At 37.8% G+C, this 27,693-nt stretch overlaps 1 protein-coding gene across 3 annotated transcripts in view; it reads left to right on the forward strand.

The window, feature by feature from the left end:
• The window catches only part of BICC1 (BicC family RNA binding protein 1), a 256,510-nt gene that overhangs the window by 224,174 nt on the left and 4,643 nt on the right, over nucleotides 1–27,693 (forward strand). The window contains exons 9-21 of one of the 3 annotated variants that reach the window (XM_036895092.2): nucleotides 1,377–1,508; nucleotides 3,547–3,733; nucleotides 5,560–5,721; nucleotides 6,330–6,526; nucleotides 6,666–6,798; nucleotides 7,324–7,480; nucleotides 9,557–9,722; nucleotides 12,355–12,394; nucleotides 12,764–12,918; nucleotides 18,669–18,825; nucleotides 21,994–22,154; nucleotides 24,726–24,825; nucleotides 27,471–27,549. In XM_036895092.2, the coding sequence (XP_036750987.2) occupies nucleotides 1,377–1,508; nucleotides 3,547–3,733; nucleotides 5,560–5,721; nucleotides 6,330–6,526; nucleotides 6,666–6,798; nucleotides 7,324–7,480; nucleotides 9,557–9,722; nucleotides 12,355–12,394; nucleotides 12,764–12,918; nucleotides 18,669–18,825; nucleotides 21,994–22,154; nucleotides 24,726–24,825; nucleotides 27,471–27,526 (1,803 nt within the window). In that variant the 3' untranslated portion in view covers nucleotides 27,527–27,549. The remainder of the gene's footprint in view (nucleotides 1–1,376; nucleotides 1,509–3,546; nucleotides 3,734–5,559; nucleotides 5,722–6,329; nucleotides 6,527–6,665; nucleotides 6,799–7,323; nucleotides 7,481–9,556; nucleotides 9,723–12,354; nucleotides 12,395–12,763; nucleotides 12,919–18,668; nucleotides 18,826–21,993; nucleotides 22,155–24,725; nucleotides 24,826–27,470; nucleotides 27,550–27,693) is intronic. The other 2 variants (XM_036895091.2, XM_036895090.2) reach the window with 2 other exon arrangements.

Below are 27,693 nucleotides of genomic sequence, written 5' to 3' on the forward strand. Positions count from 1 at the left end.
GAGAGATAAATTTAAAGGCTTTAACCTGTATTTTAAACACCATCACCTTTTTTTTTTTTAAATAGCAGTGTCCTTACAAAAATCACTCCTATTCACAAGAGAAATGGAACATAGTGATTTCATTTTAATACTAGTATGTTTGACGGCAACTTCTCCTGATACTTATCTAGAAAACCCAGGAGTCAGTGGGCCAGCACTGAGTATCCTGTGCGTCAGAAAAAGTATGGAATGTGGTTCCTATACTCAGTAGATTAGGGACCAGGAAGAAAGCATCAGAGAAAAAAACAAGTGCTGAGCTCTATAGCACCAAAAAAAGTGAGATAGTAAAAAGAAGGAATAGTAGCAGTATACTCCAGGAAGGAGGTAAGGTTTGAGCTGCATCAGAAGAGAAGTATGACTTGGATTAGTGAAGAAGCCTTTGGTGAGTTAAAATACCAATGTAGAGAATCTATTTAAAAGTGAGTCAAAAGGCTGGTCTAGCCTGGAGGAAGGGGCAGACATGTAGACATATAGACCTGTGATTGCTCAAGCAGAGCCAGACCAAATTGTAGAGTTCTTTAAATGCTGATACATGTTTAGATTTAATTGAAGAAGCAATTGAAAGCTACAACTGTAAGTTTGTGAGCAAGGACACAAGATTAGTACCCTTGATGTGGTTGAGAATCTAGTTTCTGGCATCACTAACAAAACAGAAGTCAGAGAATGGAAGAATTTTCTTAGAGAGTGGGGATAATTTAAGGGCCAAAAACAGAAACTTAAGACATATAATTCTGTCATCTAAAAGAGTTTCTGCCCATCAACATTGTTTCTACACCAGCCCTCTAAGCTTTGTGAACAATGTAATCTAGCTTACTGTAAATCAACTGTATTCCAATAAAAAATAATATTACATTGGTTTCAGATTTACAACATAATGATTAGATAATTATATTCATTACTAAATGTTCACTACGGTAAGTGGAGTTACTCCCACTTACCATACTGAGATATTACATTACTATTGGTTATATTTCCTATGCCGTCCTTGCATTCTTGTGATTAATTTATTTTATAATTTGCAGTTTGTACTTCTTTATCCCCTTCATATATTTCGCCCATCCCCTCATCTACAATCTACAGTCTGTATTCATGGGTCAATTTTTTTTTTTTTTTTTTTTTAAGATTCCACATTAAAGTGAAATCAGATGGTATTTGTCTTTCTCTGTCTGACCTATTTCACTTAGCATTATACCCTGTAGGTCCATAAGTAAGCTTTAATACTTTGGTTTACTCTTTAAATCCATAAAATATTATTTTATTTGTAGGCATGTTAAATTACCAGATTTTTAAATGAGTAACTTTTTACCTTCTACACTTTCTATTATGACATTACCTAGGGTTGTCTTCCTCTTGTGCTGATGTTTGATATGAAGGAAGAAATTGAAGTTGATCCACAGTTCATTGCTCAGTTGATGGAACAGCTTGATGTCTTCATCAGTATTAAACCAAAGCCAAAACAGCCAAGCAAGGTTGGTTCAGAGTATGGACTCAGAAAACCGTGTATTACATCACATTCTATATTGTTTTATTTTTGTATAAATGTGTATTTGTATATACATGGAACCATATTCTAATTAATATATATATTTATATTATATATTATATTAAGTTATATAAATGTAAATTTTAATAACATTCATGATGGATCTTTTTTTATATATGTGTTAGTTTTTGGAGTCCATTTTTAGTGACCATTATCTTTTGTAAATTTATGAGAAGGAAAGAGAAAACATTTTTTTATTAATTTGCAATCTGGTAACTTTAAGCTTTACTAAGTTACCAGAAAGTTGATAAGACTAAACAGTGTGTTATGTGTTATGTGTATGTGTACGTATACAAAATGCAATTCCAAAAACATTTAGTTTCTTACTGTTTGTGAGCCCTGGAGATTTAACAACAGGTGCCCATCTCTTTAATAAATTCCTTAAATAATAGTGTCCCCAGGTCAACCTTCCTGAAACTTCCCTAAGATGTTGCAAAATGTCATTAATTACATGTACAGTCAAAATTTAATGGGACAAATATGATGATATAATGCTAGTGAGAATATAAGGAAAGAGGAATGTTCTTACATAAATATTGTATAAATTGGCACAACCTCTGAAGAGCAATTTGGCACAATCTGATCACACTAATGCCCTATCCCCAGCAATTTACTTCTAGTTACACTCCCTAAAGAAACCTTTGTAACAGAAGTCAAAGGCCAAGAATTGTGTTGAATAAAAAAAGCAAGTTGCATTTACTAAGTGATAACCTTTATGTATATATTTTATTATAATGACTAAAACCCAAACAGTTGTGCTTTCCATTTTTAATTTCTAAACTATAACTCTTATCATAGAAACATAAGGGTATATGTATAATATACATAATTTTATGTATATCCAATAATGTGGTCTTCAGTGTCCAACTTAAACAATCATACCTTCTTCAAAAGAAAGCTTTTTAAAGGAAAAAGTAAAATTGATTCTAAGGGAACTTGATATAATGAGTTTAAAATTAGAGAATAAGACATTAATTTTATGTATTGTGAAACTTCATGCATGACCAAGCTGGGCTGACTAGAGTCACTGTAGATACCAAGAAGAAAAGGTAAAGGCAGAAAAGATGTTTGAGGACTTGTGAATATGAAGATGGTCAGGCAGGACAAGAATTCCTGGAGTTCAGTCAGCAGTGAGCTGAGGTCAGGGGAAACAGATTGGGAGTGGGAGTTCTGAAGCCTTGCAGCATCGCCCCAGGGCTGTTTTGTTGTGCCCAGATGGCCCCAGGGTGGAGGGCTGCTTTAACTCCTTTGTCAGCCACAGATTTCCTTTATTGTCCATTGGAGGCTTTCCCCCTTTGGTTCACATTTCCTATTTTCTAGATAAGTCCCTTGAGACAAAAAAAAAAAGAGGATTTTTTGCTTGGAAATCTGTTTTACCATAAACTTGGTCATAGATGTGTCGTCAGTGAGGAAGAGTGCTACCTCAAGGTCTATTAGTTACCTAGTAGACTGTAAATGTCGAATGTAAGAGACTGTTATTATGTAGTCTATATATGGTAACAGGTTTGTTTTATAAAGGTGAGATATGAGAGGAGAGGAAAGCTTCAATGTAAAGGCAAGGGGATGTAAACAAGAATGGGTCACAGAGATGGAACCACGTTCCAGTGCTCTGACTGACCCCTCACGCTGTGTTGTGACCTTGGCTAAGTCCCTGTCCTCCCAGAATGTGAATAATAATTTCCCGCCCTGTAAGACTTGGGCAGGAATGGAAATGTATGTGCAGCTTCCGTCACAGTTCCTGGAACACAGGACACACCCAATAAATGGTAGTAACATTTCATGGTTGTACCAAAAGGAGTAAACTTAAGAAATAAGTGTTTAGAATTTGCAGTTGATTTTAAAGCACCTTTAAAATATTCCCTGAGTGGAATTCTTATTACCATATTCATTCCTCACCCACCTCCCCCATTCATTGTAGACTACTCGCATGTCACTTTTTTCTTTCCCATTATGTGTTTTCATAGTCTGTGATTGTGAAAAGTGTTGAGCGAAATGCCTTAAATATGTATGAAGCAAGGAAATGTCTCCTCGGACTTGAAAGCAATGGGGTTACCATAGTAACCAGTCCGTCCCCAGCATCGTGCCCGGCCGGCCTGGCATGTCCCAGCCTGGATATCTTAGCTTCAGCAGGCCTCGGACTCACTGGACTAGGTATAAAATTTATTATTATAGTGCTTCTTAGTCACTTGGGGATTGCTTATCCAGTTCCCTTTCTTTCTGCCATTTGGGGCTACATTTTAAAGGCTATTTTTTTTCCCTCTTCAGGCCCTTACTTAGATCAGGTGAAAAGCAGCAGAACTAGAATCAATCCATCGTGGTTTTTTGCTAGACTCTGTGGATTTCTGTTACCCAGATTCTTTTTATTTTGGCATAAGTAATCAAGGTCTGACTGTTTTATTTTCAGCGGCTGTATTTGTTCTTCTAAATTAAGAATGCTATCCAGAGTGAAGTGAGCAAGCCAACTAATTCAGTGTTTGTTCTCTCTTTCATTTGCAATAATGCCATCAGTCCCTAGAGATAAAGATTATCCAGTTTGCTTTCCAAACAGTAATTGCAAATTTGTATGAGGGGTAGGGAGGGGGAGGTGAAAGCATAGAAAGCCCGGAGCCCCCACTCCAGAGACCTGCCTCACCCAGACACAAAGCAAGTCTAGCCTGAGGCCACTGGCGGGACCAGTAGACCTGTACTGAGGCGAGGAACACAGATGAGAGAGCAGCGTCAGCTCTGTGTTTAAGCTCTTTAAGAAAGTAGTGTGAGCCCTTAATAGTCATGGTGACATGTGTTACCTCATTTGTACATTCCCATCTCAGAGGCGGAAACTGGTTGCTCCGTTACAGTTTGCGAGGTTCACTACTTCCTTGCACATTTTCAGTGGCCTTTATAAAAAAATTAATGTAATAACCCTAGCACATCATTGTATCTCATTCAGTGTTGATTTGAGACAGAAAAAGATATGCTCAGCAGTCTTTAACTTTTTTTCTAATAGCTATTCTTGCTTTTCAAAAATACAGTATGTCTCTAAGATGATTAAGATTCTGAGTAGCCCTGCCTAGACACCATTACAATAGAGACAAGGTCTTTCCCCCTTCTTGGCCACTGATCTCCCAAAGTTATCCCTTACACGGGAGAGCTGCAAAGAGTAATAACAATACAACATTGCATGTGAATCAGGAAATGCCAGTCAGGTAACTTAGCAGGAACTGAGTTACTAGAGAGAAAAAAAGTGAGCAAAGATTCAGAGTTACTCAAATTTTTAAATGTTTTCATGGCTAGACCTATCCTATGATACTTAATGCTTTAAGTATTCCTGAAGCCTTGTATACAAATTCACATTTTACTTTAGAACATATTTTAAGGGAATTACTAAAGTGAAACATTAAATCCTAAAACCAGCAAAAAAAAACCCAAAACAAAAAGCATTTCTCTGAAAAAATTCTCATACACATTGAGATGGATTCAAAGAAGTAATGTGTGTGTTTGACATACATGTGAAAACTGTTCCAGGTAGCTTGGCCTATCTGCGGATTTGCCAAATGAGGCCATTCTAATGCAGGAAAATATTCCCCTGTTCACTGCTAATTTTAAGTGCTTTGAAAAGAGTTTCTTTGGAAGCAGATGATAACTGAATTATGCAGAGAAATAAAAATGGATTTTCACTTGAGCAGAATTTTGTTCATCCTGGCTAGTTGAAATAAATGCAAAGCAGGTGGCTGTGCCCAGTGACCCCGACTGCTTCCCTGGCTTGGGTACACTACCCTTCCATTTTCTGATTAGCATCTCTTTGTGGATAAGCTGGGTCCTGTGCTGGAGTTCTGTCGTGCAATATTTCAAGTGAATATTTGAGAAAAGGTAATCTGTTGTTCATATTTGGAAATAATCAGATTATATCAATGTGCATTGCAAATGGCAGTATTGGTGCCATCTGTATTTTAAAATCTTGAATGTATGCATATTGACTTTATATTCATTTATTACAGGTCTTTTGGGGCCCACCACCTTATCTCTAAACACTTCAACAACCCCGAACTCGCTCTTAAATGCTCTTAATAGTTCAGTCAGTCCTTTGCAAAGTCCAAGCTCTGGCACCCCCAGCCCCACACTGTGGGCACCCTCACTTGCTAATACGTCAAGTGCTACAGGTCAGTATCATTTAAGTACAACCAAAGGCACGTATTCTTAGGTATTATCAGTTTTTAAATAAAATTTACTAGTGGTTCCATTTCCTTAGGGGAAAATTTATGGTTCAAAGCATATTGCAGCCAAAGAGAAATTCCCTAATGTGTACATTAGTTAAAATGAAGCATAATATAGCAATAAATTTTTTGTAGATCTAAAGTATAATCTTCAAACGTGACAAGCAAATCAGGAAACAGAACGTGATGTACAGAAAACCATGGCAAAGATACATGTAGGTCACTGACCTGCAATTAGGTAATGTAGGTTCTAGTTGGACATATTTGCTTGGTGGTTATATGCTAAGTCTAGCTGGTTTTCTCATCAATCCAGTGACAAAACTTGGTTTAAATATTTAGCTTAAATATTCAAGTATTGTTCCATTTTAACATTCATTTGTGTTTTTATAGTAATGTTAAGCTTATTATTTTTTACAGAGAGGGATCAAAATGGAAATTCTCTTCCGAATTTGCAGCAACAAAAATGATGGTTTTGTTGTTACTGAAAATAATAAAATAATGCTTGTTGATTCTGACCTTTGTCCTAATATCTGTCTTCATGAATATTGTTACAGGTTTTTCTGCTATACCACACCTTATGATTCCATCTACTGCCCAAGCCACATTAACCAATATTTTGTTGTCTGGAGTGCCCACCTATGGGCATACAGCTCCATCTCCTCCTCCTGGCCTGACTCCTGTTGATGTCCATATCAACAGTATGCAGACAGAAGGCAAAAAAATCTCTGCTTCTCTAAATGGACATGCACAGGTAATGCCCTTCAGCTAGAATGATGTGATTTGTGCCATCTGTAAGAGATAAGCCTCTGGTAATGTATATTTACATTTCCTCCTGAAGTGAACGTAGGATTGTGACCATATCTGTATGTTATTTTCTATTGTTATTTCAGTCTCCAAATATAAAATATGGTGCAATATCCACTCCATCACTTGGAGAAAAAGTGCTGAGTGCAAATCGTGGTGATCCATCCAGACAAACAACTGGATCTGAGCAGGCAGCTTCCAAATCAAACCCTGCAGAAGGTATCTTTCCTGATGAACGTCAGCTTAGTCCAGTATTTGGATAAAGGGGGTTATAGAAAGTTTATGCAGCACTTTTGTATTGGTTTTGTTATCAAGTTGGGACTCATCCTGCCTCAAGTATGCAGAAACACAGCATCTTGAATGAAATTCCAAAGAACATGGTGAAAGATAAACGGAAACGCATTTTCTGCAGAAAGAATCACGTTCCTATTACATGGGAACCTCCTTGATTAAAGTGAATGCAGTTGTGTAACTGAAGAGGATCAGTTTACTAAATGTATATATGTAATTTTTTTCCAAGTTGAGTATTTCTTTACATAGCCCTTTTTCACATCTAACAAAAATATGAGGGTCTTCTCTTCAAATTTCATTTTGAGTTTTTGAGATGGCTAGCATTTGCTTAGGTGTTATCTTTGGGGCTGAAAGGGTTGTGTCTCCGTAGGGTTGGAATCTGATTAGTTTCCATTGCAGATGATTGTTGATGGTAAGGTGATGTTGGGATGCTCTTTTCTTTCCTTTCTGCAGGTTGTAATGATGCTTTTGTTGAAGTAGGCATGCCTCGGAGTCCTTCCCATTCCGGGAATGCTGGTGACTTGAAACAGATGCTGGGTCCCTCCAAAGTTTCCTGCGGCAAGAGGCAGACAGTAGAACTATTGCAGGGCACGAAAAACTCGCACTTACAGTATGTATTTTAATCTTTAGAAGCCTTTGATCCTTTGAAAGAAAGTATATAACAGGCTGCATTTGTTTTAAACTCAACACTTAGTGCTCTTTGTTTTAAGTGAGTTGATCTTATCCACAATTTTTTTTATTTCTCTTTATAATTATCTTTTCTTTTTCCTTAAAAATTTTTATTAAGCAGTAATATCTGATAATTTTTATCTTTATATCTTCTCTACAGTTCCAACCTCCTTTGGCTGGTTTGGTTAATAGCTGGATCCTCCAAACCATATACATGGATCTGAAACTTTAACATTCTCTCAGCTCTTCAGAAATCCACAGGGCAATTTTTACTCTCTGATTTTTGTTAGAAGTTCTCCAGCTGTGAATTCTACTTTATTGTGCTTTGAATTTCTAGCTTAAATCATGGCTCCCCTGTTCCAAGGTAGTTAACTTCTTACTTTGGTAATAAACACTCATCAGTATTATGATTTCATTCATTACAAATCACAGTGAGTATAAACACGTATGCTGTATTAAATATAATTCTCCCTTGCCATAGCACAGTTACAAATGTGTTATCCATTTTTCTTTCCTTCATTTATTTTATTTTTTCAAATAAGCAGTCTATTCACATTTTTAAAAAAAGCAAAATAATGGAAAGCTTCTGCATTGAATGGTTTTGCTGCCACCCATCTCCATCTGCCTAATTTCCTCTATGGTCTTATTAGTTTTATTCTATATCCTTACAGAGCAGAGTGTCTTTAGGCAAATATAGCATGTATATTCCTATTTTCTCTTTCTCTTACCAAAATCTTTTGCTTTTATAAACTCCACAGTCAGTTACTGTTGTTCCCAGTTTGTCCAAATCTGCTTTATCTGTTTTTCTTTACATGTTACTAATACTCCAAATTAACATTATTTAGTATGAATAATGTTAGAGAAATGGTGTTGCTTTCTTCTCTATATTGAAGTATCAATATATATCTATTCCTGTCATCATTAGTGTGTTCTAAATTTACTCTCATCTGAATTAAGCTACAGCCTCTGGAATGGTCTCCCTGCCTCCAATCTTTCAATCAGTCCTTTAGTTTGTTTCAGTGTTTTTGAAACACACAAGTCTGATGTTGTCACACTGTAGCTTTCAAACCACCAAGAATCTACATCATGTGCTCCCTCCCCTGCACTTAATGCTGTTCCCTCCCAGTTGCTGTTCTCCTGGTGAACCTGTGGATGCCCTTTAAATTCCTCTGTGAAGCTCTGTGAGCTTTTGTCAAGCAAACAAAGTTCATTGCTCCTCTTTTTGTATTCCAGTAGCCCTTTATAGATTCCTCTGAATTCCCCTGGTACTTTTATCACTCATTGAATAATGAGTGATAAAAGAAAGAATGAACAAGTCAGCTGTTTGACTAATACTGCTCTCTTATTTTTGTTATACTTGGGCTTACCAAGGAGTTGGCTTTGAACTCGCAGGGTATTATAAGGCAGTACCACTTCTTGTAATTTGGATAACCATTCCCCTTTTAAGAAGCACTTTCTTTCATGGCCCTTCCCAGGTGTTGGAGGGCCTGGGACAAATATTTCTTTTTTGTCTGCTGACTTTATCACAGCAGATTTGTTACCAGTATCATACACACGTCACGTACACGAACAGAGTCATCCACATGCCTTCAGATTGACTCATGTCTATTTAGACTGCATATACATAGTTCATTGATATCTCCTTGATGTATCAAAATTAGAAATCTTATCTGTAGGTCTACTCCATATGTAGATATACAATGTACCATACATACTACATACAATGTGTATGACTATATATCATGAAATTGTTTCGGCTCCCGTTGTGGAGTCAGAATGCCTGGGGTCAAATTCTGGCTTTACCATTTACTAGAGGGTACAGCCTTGGCAAGGTAACTTCCTTTGTCTGTAAAAGGGGATAATAATACTGCCTACTTATAGTGGTGGTGTGAGGATTAAATGAGATAAAATGTGCAGCTGACAGTGGTAAACACACACAGTGAAGGTGGCACGTGGCCAGCATTCAGTGTGTTTGATTATGATAGTGGAGTATTAAATTCTGAACTCTGTTCCACAGCAGCACTGATAGGTTGCTCTCAGATTCTGAGCTGAGTGCTGCAGAAAGCCCCGTGGCTGACAAGAAGGCTCCTGGGAGTGAGCGAGCTGCCGAGAGGGCCGCGGCTGCCCAGCAAAACTCCGAGAGGGCCCGTCTTGCCCCACGGCCGTCATACGTCAACATGCAGGTAATGATTTTAAAAAAGGAGGGAAGTCATCCAAATATAGGGTGTTTAGGGTGCTTGGGTTAGGGAATGGGGCATTCTGTGAGTGTTTAGCAGTAGAGCAGAAATTAGGTTTTCCTTCTGCACTCTAGTCAAAAATAAAGTTAAATATGTATGCAGTAGTGAGGAACTGATTTTGTTATAAACATTAAAAATGAAATGCAGTATTCAGCTTAAGAAGAATTCTTAATAAAAAATGACATAAAATGTTCTGTCACTATGTCTTATGTGAATGACATCATTCATCTGTTTAAAAAGTTTTAGATAAATATGAGAGCTGTTATTTCTAAATATTAACTGCCTCATGACATAGTCTTGGTTGGATAAATAGTATCCTTCTATCTATGAAATGAAGATGATAAATTTGGTGTTATTTAGATAGTTATAAAAATAAAATGAAGCTTTAGTCTTTTGAAAGTAGATGCTAAATATTATTGATGATTATGTTGGTTCACAGATTTTTATGATTTTTAAACAGTTTCCTTAGGGAGTTTCTCTTATGCATTTTCAAAGTATTAGGCTAATTATTCAAAATAGATTACTGACCATGAAATTCAGAAATATGATTTCCATATAAATCATAATATGAAAGAAATATTTTATTCTTTATGCTTTCAGAGATTCTTATAAACATTTGATTTCAGTATCAGAATTGCTGGGTAGACTTACCTATTTCATTGTAAGAGATTTGTCATCCCTATCCCCCCACCTTCAAAGTAGGGGAAAAAATTTTCACAAAATCCTAGAAACAAAGAAACCATCACAGATTTGTCAGAGAAATTAATTCATGGAACTAAATTATACTTACATAATTCTAGTGAAAAACTGTAGTTCAGTCAGCTTGCCTGGTTTTTTAATCCTTTGCATTTGAGCATTTTCATGAGTCATCAGATGAATGTTTTTACAAAAGCCATGGCCTTTATAAAGTGTCAGCTTTTTAAAAAAGACATTTCTTACAGTTTCTCTGGTGTCTTGATTTTCAGTTAATATAAATTAAAATGTTCTTGCTTAAAAAAGTATCAAATTCCCTTTACGATTCCTTTAAGGTTTACATCCATCTCATGGTTCTCATCTTTTCCGACAGGCTTATGGTTACAGGGAGCCATTCTCACGTTCCTATCTTATAGGATGGATGGGGATGTTCTTGGTGACAGAGCTTCAACTTAAATAGATATATTTATGCCATACCTGAAGAGCTGACTCTCAGAATCACTAAGAACTCAGTGATAATATTCACCGAGCATTCACAGGGAGGAAGGTGGAGGATGTTCCTGATCTCTTCAGCTAAAAATGGCCTGTCTGCTGCTTGTTCTTGGAGTGCTGTGTCTCTTGCTCTCTTTCACACTCACCTCACTTCCTAATTTATTTTGCAGTTATTTGTTTTTACCAATTCTGCTAAGACTCTGTGCTTTTAGGTTATAGATTATTTTTGATTAATTGTTTTATTTTTCTACAAAGCACAGCACCGTCTCCTTAAATATTGAGAAGGCACCCAATGAATATTTATTGAACAAGTCAATTTAGGATCTCCCCACACATTGCCCTTAGACATTAATCATTAAAAGTTTATTTCAACTCTCAATGCCATTTTAGACCTAGAATTTCAAAAACATCACCAAGCTATGTTATGTAGCTTTCCCAATTGACTGCCATGTTCTTAGAATTAATCACACATCCTGATTTGTCTCGGCCAGCCCATTTCCTTTTTTTCCTGGCCTCGTTTTATTTGTAGCACATTTCACTCTCAGAAGTATCCTGTTTCAGACTGTGAATTATGTGGGCACCCCGCATGTGATGGTGTAGTTCTCCTGGGAGAAGGTCAAAGAGCTCCTGCCAGTTGGTTCTCATCCCTCTGGGTAGGCCTTTGAGACATAAATAAAGTCTTAACTAGTCCTTAAATTGGGGTGTTGAGAACACTGGGTTAGCATTTGAGAGGTAGCTGCATCTGGACTACTTTCTTCAATGTGAATGGAAGGAATGAACGGTGCCATCCTAGTGCTGTGCAATGAAAGATATCTAGGTGTAATTTTATTGTATTGCTTTATGTCATTATAGGTGAAAGCTAGACACTTGCCATTTATCTCACTTCAGAAGCAAAGACTGTGCCAATTAGGCTAATGAAATTTCTGAGTTGTTTTGTCATCATACCACTTGAGGCCATGCTTTACCTATATGAACAGGGGATTTTGAGCAGCAAAGGAGGCCAATAGATAACCTGAAAGCATTTTGGTAACATTATCTTGAAACTCAGCATAACTATCATAGGTTATTCACTATACTGTAGCTTATATAGGTCCTGGTGTGGTAAATATTCAGAATAAATAGGAATTTTTTTTTTTCCTTTTGAAGGAAAATGTTAACTCTTGTCACTATCATGATTTAAAGCCAGAAATAGTAATTTATTGTTCTAATTAACTAGTTTTGAAAACATGTTTAAATTTACCAGCCTTGGACTGGTTTACTGTCACATTATGGAGCAAAGCTTAGCGTGTCCCAGCAGATTCATGGGCTGTAGTCATGTTCTCTAATCATGGCATATTGGCATGACATTCTGTAAACTGTCAATAAAGATAGTTTCTCTGTGTTTAATTTTCAGGCATTTGACTATGAACAGAAGAAGCTACTAGCAACCAAAGGTATGTAAACACATTAGTGATCTATACTTTCTTCTTTTTTTTTCAGTAGACCCATAGTAGGTGTTCCAGTATTCATGCTGAATTGAGAAATTGAACCTTCATAAAATAAAAGCCCAGATTATTTGGTTCAAATTGTGCAAATACTGTTGAGATTGAATATATTTTATTGAATAGATTAGCATTAGATCCATTAGGAGATAATGTAGCATGTTTTAACTTACCATTACTTCATATAAAAAGTTTTATGAAGACATTTTAAGGCATGTTGCAGTAAATAATATTCTGTGATGATTACATGTATCAAATAATAGCCATCAATATTTTATTTTAAAAATACCAAGCATTTGTTTTATATTCTGTTCTGCAAAGCTATGTTAAAGAAGCCAGTGGTGACGGAGGTCAGAACACCCACGAACACCTGGAGTGGTCTTGGGTTTTCTAAATCCATGCCCGCTGAAACAATCAAGGAGCTGAGGAGGGCCAACCACGTGTCCTACAAGCCCACGATGACAACCACTTTCGAGGTTTGTAGAGTCTGCCCTCCGCGTTCTTCCTATCTGTTCTCTCAGCAGAAAAGATCGTCTCTCCCTTCCCATTCTTTATTTACACAAGGAAAAAATTAAAAATGGTGATTTGTTTTTATTTCTGTTCCTGTAAACATATTGCTAAAAACCAGTGCAATCTAATGTAGTATGGTCACTTAACCATTTTTCCTCTCAAAGTTGTTGATCAGCTGTTAAGGAGATGTGAATTCGGGTAATTGTGTTTTTGTTACGGCGAGAGTGTCATAAATGATAGAGCAGGGCTGAGATTAATCCAAGTACAGATGTAATAGTCCATAAAAATTGTATAAAGAACCCCTTTGTCCAAGGATATCACTCGCAAGCCCACCTCAGGGGGAAAAGGCAAATATTCAACAAAAACAAGTTTTCAGATATGAGTTAAACATTCAATGTGTTCAATGTGCCAGGAACACAACAGGAAGTATCACAAACAAGAGCTCCAGAATTTTATGTTTCCCAGATGTTGGCTGCACTGCTCACAGTGAGACTGGGAAGTTGGCATCCTCACCACATGGAGGAGGGTCTAGAGTTCCATACTTCTCAGTCCAATACACGTGACTCACCAACAGAGTTCTCAGTTTGAGAGTGTCAGATTTGGGCTGTAAACGTTTTGCAAGTGGGGTGGAGTTAGAATGCACACATGGATATATATACAAGACTGGGGAGGCTGTGCAACCCTGAACGTGGATGAAGATGATTAATTCATGAATCACAGTGTTCAGCAGAACACTGGAGACTGAAAAACAAATACTGGTTAAGGGTTTCTTAACTGTTAGTCTAATAATTAGCATTTGTAGATTGACCTTTTTTTCTCCACCCTTTTTCTTTGTAATAAATTAGACTGTTGATAACAGGCAAAAGCAAACCTGTGATTTTTTCTTTGTCTTTTTGAGTAAGTGAAAAAGAAAATACTATTGAAATACTAAAAAAACAGTCTTCTGTGAGTTCATTGTCAGAGTTGCAGTGTAGCAACCTGGCAGCCTATATGTAAAGACTGAAGTTACTGTCAGCAGCTAGAATAGACTGTAGGAACCATTATGAAATATTTTGAGGCTTTAGGAGGTACAATCCCCTTTCTGCCATTATAGCTCTGAGAAAAAAATAAACCTTAAAACTGCTGTGCTAATAGACCTTCAACTGATGCACCTCTGGTCATCTATTTCACTCACCCTTGGTGCTGGCAGAATGGAATGTTAGGTGGTTGACTGTTTTTGTACACATCAGAGATTAAATATTTCACTTAAGAAATGCTAATTCAGTTCTGTTCTCAAAGACCAAGAGTATGACAAGTTGAAATAATGGTCATTCTAATAATGTAGCAGTCAGGTGCAGGAGCTATGAGGTCTGACAGCCACCCCTGACAGATGCACAGCTCTGATGAGTGACTTCACTTCTCTGAGCCTGTTTTCTCACTTGAATTGTTCTGAAGATGACATGGGAGAGGGCATCCAGTGTGTAGCATGGTGTGTAGAAAGTTCTTCGTGTATTCAGTGGCTACTGTTATTTCCACTGGAAAACTTTACACTGAGGAAAACCAAGAGCTTGCTGAGAGACGATATTATAAATGTGAAAGCTTATGGCTAGAGGTATCTCTGCAAAAACTAGATATGCTTTTTATACCCAAAAGAATACCTCAGAGTATTACATGAACACATCCTATATTAATAATAATTATCTTAAATCACAATTTATTTCTTTGTGGTTTATAAGGTACTTTTTCATCTACAAGCTTTCTGAATCCCTACAAACTCCCAGTGAGAAAAGAGGGGCCCAGATCAGTTAAGTTTCTTTTTCGGGGCCATAGCAGTAGATGTCAGAGAATGGACTTGAACTTATTTTACAAAACTTCCTTATGATCCTCTTCCTAATGGTTTAACCCAAGAGGGTACATAACAGAGGTGATATGTAAGTGATCTAGAGCCAGTTGGCATGCCTTAACAGACATAAGAAAAACCTGGGGGGCTTGATAAAATTCAGGCGCCTTCTCCAAGATCATCAAATAGGGAGCAAGAACCAGGAATCTACATTTTCAGCAAAAGCCTAGTATGTTTCTGATGCAGGCACCCTTCTGGAAGCACTGCTCCACAAGGATGTAGCTGTAAGGGGCATGGTGCAGAAATGATGTCAAACCCTGAAAAACCCTTCTGCCTCAGCACTGGCCAAGGGTGGGCAGCCCACTTTCTGTGGGCAGGAATGTACAGGGTCCTGACTCAGTAACCAGCCCCCTTCCTGTGGGTTTTCTGGCTTTGGCTATCTTGGGCCTCCCTGTTTCACGTTCCTGGCTAATGTCTAGTAGCACATTCATGCTGAAATGTGTGGGAGAGTGTGTGACTGGCTAGATCAGCGCTTGGGTATTCACCATGTAACCTGCTTTTATTTATACCCCCTTTAAACACTGCCCATGAAAAGACAGCACCAGGCTTTCTTTGGGAATAGTGTTCTCAATTTCTTCAGAGGTGTGGACTTGACCTTTTCTTCATTCATGCCAGATCCATTGAAAGGGGGTGAATGGGCCCCTTACACAGCATGATCTGGTATTTTGCAGCAGTTGCTATCTGCGTGTACATGCCTTTCTCTCTATTCTGCAATAGTTCAGAGGGATTCAAAACTAGAAAGTAAGAGAGGATTGCTTCTTTGGGTTAGGACATGGGACCGGGTAGGGTAGAGAAGGACCTGGGGAAAAGTGGAGAGAACTTAAAAATTTTATCTCTGTTTATAGCACTAATACTTTTAAATTAGAGGATGTTTAGAAACAGTCTTTCTTCTTCCTTCTTCCTTTCCAAAGATAAACAAAACCGAATGGGCCAGTAGAAAGCTGATTGGTGAGAGTAAGTGTGTTTAGCCAGTGGGTCCTCACGGGCGTGGTCCTCACGCAGGGTGCCAGAGATTGAGGCACATGGAGTTTCCTGTTCTAGGAAGCTTGCTTGAGGCAAGAAGTTGATGTTTTGAGCTCCTTCAGATTCCTGAGAAGCTAGACTTGAGCAATTGTTTCCAGTTTTAGGGCAGTTTTGAGAAATGAGCTTGTTCCAGGACCTCCTTTAGATATGAAGCAGGCAGCTTTGTTTTTCTCTTAGACTCAAAAATATAATCCTGTCCATCCCCTTGATGATGAACTGGGACACCAGAGGTCAAATAAAAGGCTGCTTTGACCGGCAGTGTTGCAATGTCATATCAAAGAGCTATAAAAGGTTTGGGATTTTTCCATTTTTTTGTCACTCATTTCTTAAAAGCATAAGTAATGATCACATATTCTTTCAAGCAAATAAAAGCCAGTACTGGGAATCAAAGGTGTCTCTAGTTTTCCCAGCACTAAGAGTAATGAGGTTGTCTGATTATTTCTAGACTTACAAATCTAACAGTGGAGGTGAGCTGCTCTTTATGATACCTTAGTTAGTAGGTGATGAATTAGTAGATATCACAAGATTATGTTTTACGTAATGTTTTTAGAAATCACCATGTTTAGCCAGATCTGATATAGCCATGTGAATTAAGCTAGCTTAGATCTTAGATGGTTTCTTAACACTCAAAAAGAGTTTAGAGGCAGAATTTTTATAATATTTATGAATATCACATAATGATCTCATTAATGTTTCTGGCAACTACCAGTTTTGAACATGTTCTTATTTCCTTTGCTGTGTTGGATTTATCTTGGTTGTAGTATGTTTAACTTGGTTTTAAATGAAAAAGCCTGTTATTTTTTGGTTCTCAGGAGCCTTGTTTTTCTATGCCCCTTCGCAAAAGTCAGGTAAGGGCAACCCACAGGGAAAGGTATCTATGAGATTCAGTAATTCCACAAAATTTATTAAGCAGTGTCCATGTTGGAGGCACAATTCTAGGCCCTGGAGATGCAATGCTTGAATATAAGTTCTTGCTTTCAAGGATGGAGCTTTCTTTTTTGTAGGTAGAAATACAAAACAAGTAAACAAGAAGGCATTATATCATAAAAGTTCCTAGTAAATATGAAATAGAGGCTGCTTTAGATTGAGATGGCATTGAAGCTAAGACCTAGATGACAAGAAAGGGCCAGGCTTGTGAAAACATAAGGAGAGAGTATTAGGCTGGCGGAAGAGCTGGCATGATTGTCCAGAAATCACAACCAGCTGGTAAGTTCGTGGAACCGAAGGTGGATAGGGTGATAAAGTGTTGGAGATTGGAGAGATAGGCAGTTGGAGATGCTCAATTACGGATACCTCAGCCCATGGTAAAATACTAGAAAAGCATTACAAGACCTTATGTAGAGGCATAATTTGTTCTAATTTGCATTTTTAAAAACCAATGTAGTTGCTTTATGGAAAATGGATTATTGGGGTGGGAGACAAGTGTAGAATCAGAACGTCCACTAAGGAGGCTATTGGTAGCAGTTATGGAGGTGGGGAGAGTAGGTACATTGGGGGTATGTTTAGAGATGGCATTGATCAAACTTGCTGATGGATTGGATATGGTGAGGGAAGAAGTGAGTACTCTTAAGTGGGCTTGAGCAGCAGGGTGGATGGTAGAGCCACTTACTGAGATGTATGAATTCTGGGGAGAAGCAGGTTAGGGTTGTAGCTGGTGGGATGGGTTAATCAACAATTTACTTTCAAGGACTCTAGATTTAAAATGCCTATGAAATAGTGAAATGGAGGTATCAGATTGGCACCTCCGTGATTCTAAATTTCAAATCTGGAGGTAAAAATTTGGAAGTTGTGGCTATTTATCCTTAAGCCTTGAAAGAGGTTGGAATTACTTAACAAGAAAGTGTAGAGAGACTGGAAGGAATGCTAGGACCCAGCTCTGGCATAATGTGACCTTTGGAATGAAAAAGGGGTCGAGACTACAAGGCTTGTGAGAGGTAGGAGGAAAACCTGGATAGTGTGGTATTGTGACACCTTGAAGAAGGAAGTGTTAAAGGGGGTCCTGGCCAGCTGTGGTTATGCTACTGTGAGACTGAGTGAGTCTAAGGAATTGAATAGTAAAAGATTCTCTTAAACTTCCCCAACAAACATAAAGTTTTGAAAATCAGAGAATTTTGATACTTTCATACTTTAGATATAGTACACAAAGCTGGATGTCTGGAGTGCAGTGATTAAGTAAATGAATAAAGGAATGAACAAGTGCAAGTTTAATGCAGACTTGGGATCTTTTACTATTTTTTTTTATTTGAGGACATTAAAAAGGGTACATTTTTTTCAGGTATTTTTAATTTGTTGGAGAGAGTCTGCCGTCATTTGGGTGAGGCTAACACAGGAAAAATGCCAGATCTCTCTCTACCTTCCAACTCTATTAGCCTGACAGCTCAGTTCCTGTCAAAGCACTGGGTCTAACTGTACCTGTTCCTCATTTGTCATTCTTACATGATGCAAGGCAGAGAATCTGTGCTATACTACATGGAAGATTTACTTTGTGCTTCCTGAAAATAGGAATCTGAGCATCCATTCTTCCAAATCTTATAGGAGTGAGTCTTTATACTGGGGGCTCCAAGAACTCTGCTGGGTACCCTCATAATGAAGGAAAAAGACTTCATTGCGTATATTACCAAGTGCCCTTAGTGGCTGGAAGACAAAGGCAATAGGCACCTCAACCTGTTCCTGAGAATCAGCATTTATAGGTAACTGCAGTGGTTAACAATTGTAGAAGAAAATGGTGGTGGTCTCATGTGGATACTTATCTCTTTGCACCCCAGGATATCTATCTTATTAAGCATTTCCTTATCTGGCTTTAATTGTTTACAGGGCTCATCAATGTCCCTCTCAAGATCCAACAGTCGTGAGCACTTGGGAAGTGGAAGTGAATCTGATAACTGGAGAGATCGAAATGGAATAGGACCCACAAGTCATAGTGAATTTGCAGCTTCTATTGGCAGCCCCAAGCGTAAACAAAACAAATCAAGTGAGCTTTGACTTTTAGTGATACTTTTAGGTGTAATCAGCTTGGAATTTGTTTAGTTTAGAGTGATATTCAGATATAAACTCTGGACTCCATGCCTTTTAAGTGTTTGGCATTAACATGCCACCTCATCTGGGAAGCCTTCCCTGTTTTGCCTGGTGGAGCAGACCATGTAGTTCTGTGCTTTCACTGTAATTTGCATATGCTTTCGCTTGGACACTGGTCATACTATAGTATAATTACATATTTACATATCTGTCCCTTCCTGTAGAATTTGAGCTCCACAAGCTAGGGACCATATCATTCAGTACATATGTATTAAGTGCCCCTGTGCCAGGCATTCTGCTGGGCTGCAACTTAATTATTTTCTTCTCAAATGTGTAACAGTGTTTGACATCTAATAGGTGCTCAATCGATGTTTGTTGAATGAATGTATAAATGAGTCATGCATACACAAGCATCCAGATGGTGAGGAAAACACAGGGATGTGAAGTGGTTGAGAAGAATGTGATCAAATTAGGACCTTGAACAATTGAAGAATGACTTCCCAGTATGTAGCTACTAAAGGTGGAGAGCAGGATTTGATTTTTTTAATTGACAAGATATAGCTGAATTAGCATAAACAGAAAAAGTTTAAAGCATAGAGGTTCTGGCTTTGAACAACTATGGTTAAGACTAAACTTGAGTCCAGTGCTTTTGTCTGTAATTGGACCTGTATTTCTGGGCTGTATAAATAAGTAACCAGATAAAAATTGATAATATTAATCACAAGATATGCCTTTAATTCCGATTTTTTCAGGGTTTTTGACAAACTTGGAAACCTGTAGCTTGGAGTATTTGGAGAATATTTGAAGAAAGGCATGAGCATAATAGACACTAAATGAGCATAGTAGACACTCAGTAAGAGTCAGTTGTTACCATCAATCAAGTTCACTGTGTTGTCAAGAGTCTCAGATTTGAAATGGCCAGCCGTAGTGTCAGCCAGGCTAAATTAGAAGGCACTGTCAACTTTTTCATTCCTAAGTGTACTGTTAACAGTAGCCTAGTGACTTCCTATTAGTTATTGGCTGGATCCTTCACCTTGGACAGGAGGATAGAGCTGAGAGGCAAACTGGTGCCAGGTGTAGATCTATGGGTGGAAGTGATCTGTAGCCCATTATAAGCTAGTTTTGTGCCTCTCTTTTTCTGTATCTCATTTTGCTTCATTTAACTTTGGATAATTAAAATTGACTCCACAACTTAGCTGTACTGAAGTTCAGGATTAAGGTTAAGATTCGTTAATAAGAAGGAATGATTAAAGAAACATAGTTATTTGGCTTTTGTGAGATGTTTTAAGAGCATAGCAAGTTTAAAAGAACACAGAAACTATAAGGAGTTAAGATAAGAAATGCAAAGAAACTTATGTACCACAATAAATATTTATCACTGAGAAAATTTTATTTTAAAACAACTTTTTTTCAAATTTTACTACTGTATTTGCTTAACCCAACATAAGTAAAATATGATGATATAAACATGTAATCAATGTGAAGTCATTTTCTATGAGATATTTTACATTCTTTTTTTCTTAAGTCTTTAAGGTCTGGTTGTAAGTATTTTACACTTACAGGACATCTTAATTCCCAGCCAAATTTTAGGTGTTCAGTAGCCACATGTGGCTAAGGGCTACTGTATTGAACAGCACAATTGTAGATAGTTTTTCTTGACACCCTTGTCAAAGTCACCAATGTCTAGGTTTTCCCCTGGCATCCCTGTTTCTATCAGTTATTCTCAGTAACTCCCTCTTTTGTTCTCGAAGTAAATTCATCATCTGAATGATAAATCATATGGTCAGCCTGCCTGTGGGTCTCATGGCGTCCAGCCCAGGGGTCATTCTGGAGTGCCCCTCACACTGTGCCTTGCATTGCCCAAGAACCAGTACCTCGCTGGTCATTCCTCCTCAGTCTTTTGTAATGACTTTGGGGCCTTACTTTCAAATGGTAGAGTGTCCAGTGTTCAGGAACTCAGGGCTTGGTCCTGGATCCTTTTCTCTACACATTTTCCCCATAAGAGATAAACACCTGTTTTAAAGAGAAGCCTTATCAAGAAATTCCTTCTACTTGAGATATATAAAGGCCTTCTCAGTTGGGAGATGAGAACAATAGAAGGAAGTAATTAGTGGCACCCAAAACAGGGCAGAACACAATTCTTAAATTTGGCAAATGCACTGATCGCAGAGGAGATGGATCTGATTAGCCAGCCAAGTGTCGTCGTCCCTCATCAATCTGGGATTCTCTCCTGAAGCTGCCTCGTGGGTATAAGAGGATAGAGTTCCCACGTGGACTAGAGCCATTTGTTGGTCAGGGAAGTAGGAATGGCTGCACAGCTCTGCCAAAATATCCCAAGAAGCTCTTGAAGGGTGTTTGAATATTTGGTCAAGTAGTTGGCATGGTTCACTAGCCCGTCACCCAACCATGCATGTCATTTTGGGTCTGAGAGCCACAGTGTAGAGAAATCTTTGCCTACCAAGTCAGTCCCAGAGCCAAAGCTCAGCCCTGCTGTGTTAGAATTTTTCTCAAGAGACAGATTCATTTGTGTCATAAATTAAATCCAGGAACTCTAGCATCATTCGTAGCACTTCACATTACTCTTAATTTTGGAAGCGCTCTATTTTGTGAAGTCTGCCTAATTATATTTTTGTAAGGAGTGAGATTTGTATGTTGCACTATCATAGAATTCCTTTGGCTGCAGGGAAGCACAAGTGTGGACACCCAGGGCCATTCTGCCATCCACAAGGAACTGAACTTACAGTAACTTTCATACCTTTATTGTATCCCAGGGATCTTCCTTCCAAGTCTTCATTTAATTCACATCAAATCAATTATAAAGAGCAAATGTGTCTGAATGCTCAGGGAGAATATGATTAATGATTATTAACTATAGAGGCACTGTTGCTGAATTGCTGCCTCCCTAGTGTAACCTTTTAAATGGCAAGAGCCTTCCTGAAAGCAATAACCAGCATTTCCTTAATGAAAAGCCAATGTTGCGGTAAAGGATTGCTGTGTTTCTGCAGCTACTGCTCTATTCAGCCCAACAGTGAAATCTGAAATATTTGAGTGATTAAAACTTTTAATTAAACCATGTTCTCTCTGGGCATTTACACTTCAAGCCTGCCTCCCCTTTGCCTTTCAGCTGAACACTATCTCAGCAGTAGCAATTACATGGACTGCATCTCCTCGCTGACAGGAAGCAATGGCTGTAACCTGAATAGCGCTTTCAAGGGCTCTGACCTCCCCGAGCTCTTTAGTAAACTGGGCCTGGGCAAATACACAGACGTCTTCCAGCAGCAAGAGGTCGGTCATTATTTATTTATTTCCCCAGACATCTTTGTTTTGGTTGTGTATGATGACTTCTGTGGAATGAAATTACCTACTGACCTATGACTGTGCTTTCACTGAGCATTTATTCAAGTCTCATAGCTTGTTTTTGCTGCTAAGAAAAATGTCATCTCATTTCTTTCTTATTGAGTGCTAAACAAGTAAACACAAGAGAGCAGAAATACAGAAATTGTGTTTGCAAAAACACACCTTCACCAGTTTTAGCCAAAAGACCTAATTAGTGTATTGATTCATAAGAATTTTTTGATTCACACCTCCCCTAAGACCAGCAACAATTATGCATTTGATGTGATTTCACTCTTTAATTGGTGTTTCGTGGCACTAAACAGCATCCAAAATAAATATGTATGGTTGTTTTAGACCCCATCCTAGTCATATTACTGAAGTCTGTTCTCTCAGAATATAATGTGCTTTTTATACATATTAATTTACCCAATTTACTGTTTAGGGTTTGCATGAACTGAAACAGAACTAAGATGTCTTCTGAAACACCCCCACCACGGATTTTGGTCAAATGTATCAACCATGGCCATTATGCACTGATATAAAGAGAAGAGCCCCAGTGCATGATGGGGCTTTCTAACAATGCTTCTGTATTACCAGAGCATAACTAACCCATTGCAAAAGAAAGTTAGAATAATTCTGTAAATGTATCTATTTTTCAAATCCAGCCCTGGTCCAAGTTCCATGCTAGTTGGTTTTATTTCATGTTAAGAACACATGATTAAGTCAGTAATTCCTAGTCAGGTATCAGTCAGTAAAGAATCAGAGATTGTTATTAGGTAGTTTGTATCATAAATTTAATGTATTGCCATTGATTCAAAAACTTACTAAGTTTAATTGCTGAACTTTTTTGTTTTTTAGCACCAAAAGAAAGCTTGTCATGTGTGTATTGGATCTCAGGGTATTGATTTTGTTTTCTTTCTCCTAAATCTAAATTAGTGTTCATTTAACCAAGGATTTTCTAAGTCAGATAACTTTCATCATCAATGCATAAGAAAATTACATTTACTTTGTCTTGCTTGTTAGATGAAGGTGGCTCAACTTCAAGGGTGGAGGTATTTTAACTTGTCCAGACATTGAAGATTTTCAAGTAATACGTCAGCTGTTACTCAGTTATTTTCTGGGCTTGTTTTATATTTATTTCCATTTGAAGAAGTATAAAAACAAATTTATTACAAGTATTTCTTTTCTAACTACTCCAAGAAGAAAAAAAGCATGGCAATATAAAGCCAGATTGACCTATTAACTAGAGCAGGGGTCAGCAAACTATGGCCTGCAGATATGCTGTCTGATTTTGTAAATAGTTTTATTGGAACACAGGCACACTTGTTCATTTGCATATTGTCTGTGGTTGCTTTTGATTTAAAACAGCAGAGTTGAATGTGTACAACAGAGACAATATGGCTCGCTAAGCCTAAAATAATTACTCTTTGGCCCTTTAAATAAAAGCCTGGGGATCCCTGAAATAGAGAGTCTTCATTAAATAGAATTTCTAAAAACTTACCTCTAGATCTGTGGTAAATGAAAAGTTTTCCAAGATCTGGATATACCTTCAAAATCAAACCAGAAAATTTCAAATTAATTTCTATATAATTTGAATGAAAGTATACTTCACTGTTTTCAAGGGTGTTAAAACTTGGTACTGCTTTCTTTATGTACAATATTTTCTAATATTTGGATATAACTTAATAAGAACCTCCACCCCCATTAAGTAACCTTGTGATGTTTAATTCATTGTAAGCAGGTTGATGATTTATTTATTTAGCAACTTTCACAGATAATGTCTATATATGTTATTACTAACCATAGCAGCCCTGTAAGGTACAGCATTATCAACCCTAAGTGCCCACAGCTTGTACTGGCAAAGTTACAGTGTGAACCCGTCACTCCACCTTCAGAGCCCATTGCCCTTCTGTCCCTCCACGTTGTCTTCAGAGAAAGGGTGGGCTCCTTGGGCTACCTCTTTCCACACTTCGTTACTGATTCTGCCAGAGTATATTTATACCATTCCTGGAAATACTTCTGGTTTGCCACTTTCAGAGACAGTTGCTGGGCTGAGCCAGGTGAGTCATGGGTCTAATGTAATCTGGGAGTTCGGTCGTTCTTATGTAGAACACAATGGAAGATACCTTTTACGGTATTATTCAGTTTCCTTGTGTGGAGATACACAGAGTCCAAAGCTAAGAAATAGTATTTTCTCTCTCCTGGGTGGATAAGCATTTTCTTTTATCAGTTGACAAAACTGCGGTTGTGTTTCACCTTCTACCCTTGCTGCCAGGATGCTAAACCCTAAATTTTTAATCTCAACTGCAGTAAATCACTGGCTTAGATTAAGCCTCTGCTGCAATCGTCACTTTGATTTCACGTTTATTAACTCTTGTCTCTTAGGTTTGTGACACCACCATTCTTTTTTTAGAAGTAGGCAGAGCATGTAATTAATAAATAAAATAGGTGTAATAGAGTTGAACCTACAATGAAAAAGAAAATAAGTACTTAATATATTGATTACTTTTTCACCCACAGATTGATCTTCAGACGTTCCTTACTCTCACAGATCAGGATCTGAAGGAACTGGGAATTACGACTTTTGGTGCCAGGAGGAAAATGCTGCTTGCAATCTCAGGTAAATATAAGTGCTTATATTCGTATTTTAAAATCTGAGTGATCTCTGCCTGTGGTCTCAGCCAGTGGGACTGGTTCTGCCTATCAACCACTTATTACCCTGGCAGCTTTGTGGGTGTAGTCTCAAAGTGCTTTCCTCCTAACAGCATGGCAAATGCTAAGAACATCCCCACCCCTTCTTCAAGGCATTGCCTGAAAACCTGCCTTAAACAGATCTCTTCAGAAAGATCTAACCAAAATTGTGCTTTACAGAACATGAGGATGGGGGAGCAGTTGCATTTGATTTGTGGTTGTGTTAAGCAGTAATCACTGAATACTCTAGTTAGTCTAGGTTGACTGTCATGTTTCCAAGCGCATGTGTCTTTGTACAACAGCTGAGATCGCTGCTTCTTGGGATATCTGGAACCTGGCAGTGTTACTTATTTTAATGCTTTTAATGCTTTCTAGTTTTCCCAAAATTTTAATGTAATTTGTGAGTCACAGAAGGGTTTGGTGTCCTGAAGGCAGTCATAGAATGAAAGTAATGTCTGTCTTTCAGAATGCCTTCTTTGTGCATCTGTTGCATATTCTGTGTAGTAGAAAATGCCCTATACATATTTACAGCATACCTCCCATTTGAAAGAAATTGAGCTAGATGATGAGTTAGAAGTTAACAAATGCATGACAGTGGACCTCAAAAAAGGCATTTAGAGAAATATAAGGAAGAATTTGGTGGGGGTAGGGGGCAAAAAATGTGGTTTCTGAAGATGTGATAAAGATCATAATTGCCAGTTTTATATGTGTATGTGTCTCAAATAGAGACACCAAGGACAGAAGCCAAATGTCAGGTATGGTAACAATGACTTTACTTTTTCAAAACACTGAATGTGCAGGCTATGACTGTACGAGGCCAGCAGACAGCATTCACTAATTAGATAAGCAAATAACATTAAAAGCCTCAGTGATTTTCCACTTTATTTTAGCAGCACATTGCATCCACCTCCCCACAGGAAACCATATATATATAACCTAATACCTGAAAAGAAAAGCTTTGAAATAGGGGTGGAAATTCAGCCTTTGAGCAGGCCTCCGGGATAAGTAGGGCTCACAGATCAGTTTGAGAAGTTTTCCTCCACCTGGTGTACCCAAGCCACTGCACTGATGGAGCTTCACAGGGCAGAAATTTTTCTTAATAGCTCATAAGGTCAGCTTGGTATAGTGGAAGGAACACTGTATTTAAACAAGGAGATTTGGGCTTTGCCTCTGCCTAGTCATGAGGTCTTGGATGAGTTTCCAAGCCTCTCTCTTTTGGTTCTGCTTTCTTAACCATTAAGGTAGTTGGGGATACAAGATTGTGTAAGGACACCTTCCATTTCTGAGATAGGTCTTTCATGTGGTAAATTGTCAGGCAAAGTGAACCTGTAGTTTTAACAGCATATATATACGTATTACCAGCAGGGTATTCCCATGATCTTTTTAAGATCTGTGGCAATGGCATAGTTTTTAAACTTGTTTACCCTAAACCTCAGCCTCAGAGGGCTATTCCTAGGCCCAAATTAATTTTATATATTCTCACATTCTTTTATTAATTTGAAAATGAAATTAACTTACTAATTGATATTTGATTAGCTGACATAATCATCATGCCTATATTGTTACAATATGCCTGTGGGCCAGCACATTTATACCAGAGATGTCTATATTTCAGAACTCTGTAATCTTTCACTAGAAGTTTGTGGAATGTCAGTGAACATACAGTGAAAATTAAGTTCTTTATCTGTGCACCAACCCAATTCCAAACTCTGTAAAGCTTCCAGTGACAAGCAGATATCTATAAATACCTTATAGATATTTACAGATGAGTCATCAGGGCCTTTACTCTGGAACACATGTGTGATCTATTCCAAGTGGATTTGGGGTAGTGTTGGGGGGCAGTTTGAAGTGTCTTTAAAATATATATTTTTTCCAGTCATCATCTTCAGTGTGGTTCTATTGTGGATATTATATACTACTTTTGTAGACTGCCTCTCTCAGTGGGGTTCACAGATCCTCTTGATTTTAAAAGGAATTAGAGACTTTGAATAAGATGCCTCATGAACTGCACAGTGGGCCGTATTTGATTAAGGATGATTTTTGCCTTACTTTATTGAGTGTATTTGTTTGAATCTGGTAAAACATCTTCTCTGCAAATAATAAGTTTTTATTGAGAAACTCTTCGTCAAAAAGCTTCTTTTTCCAATTCAACTCATCTGGTAACAGTCATCCATTTATAGTCTCAGAACATTCCATTTCCAGGGTTAGATTCTCGACTCATGTTTGTCTTGTGGCTACATAGTTTGGTTAGATGTACAGTTGGCTCAAAATTCCTTTTAAAAATTTTATTGATTTTTTAATTTGTACTCTTCCAGTATGAGGTTTTGTTCTGTTTTTAATCTTGGGCCAGAAGACATTTTAATATTATAGAAAATGAAATTTATCTCTAATTGAGATGGATCAAAGGAAAAATACCTTTTTTAAAATCCATGATTTAAACAGAATCCTTTGATTTCTCTGAGTATTTTAGTGGTAAATGTACAGGCACTAAGTGAAAGGAAGTCTAGCATCCTGTTGACAGGCTTCCTGCCACAGCCTCAGGTAGATCTAACATTTCCCGACCTATTCTTTTAGTTTGTGACTCTGTTCAGATCCGCAACAAGATCCTGAGAGCTGCCAGGATTGTGTGAACCTTGGAATTTCAAAGAAAAAGGTTGGTATTTTCCCAAACTAATCTCTTAGGCTTACTGAAAAAAAATCAGAGGAGGCAGTTTGCTTTTTAATTTGAAAACAACAAAAACTAAAGTCTCTTCAGTAGGACTTAATCCTTGCTAATCTCTTGATTTATCTCTGTGCG

This window comes from Manis pentadactyla, chromosome 8 (assembly GCF_030020395.1).
Source record: "Manis pentadactyla isolate mManPen7 chromosome 8, mManPen7.hap1, whole genome shotgun sequence".
Lineage (NCBI taxonomy): Eukaryota > Metazoa > Chordata > Mammalia > Pholidota > Manidae > Manis > Manis pentadactyla.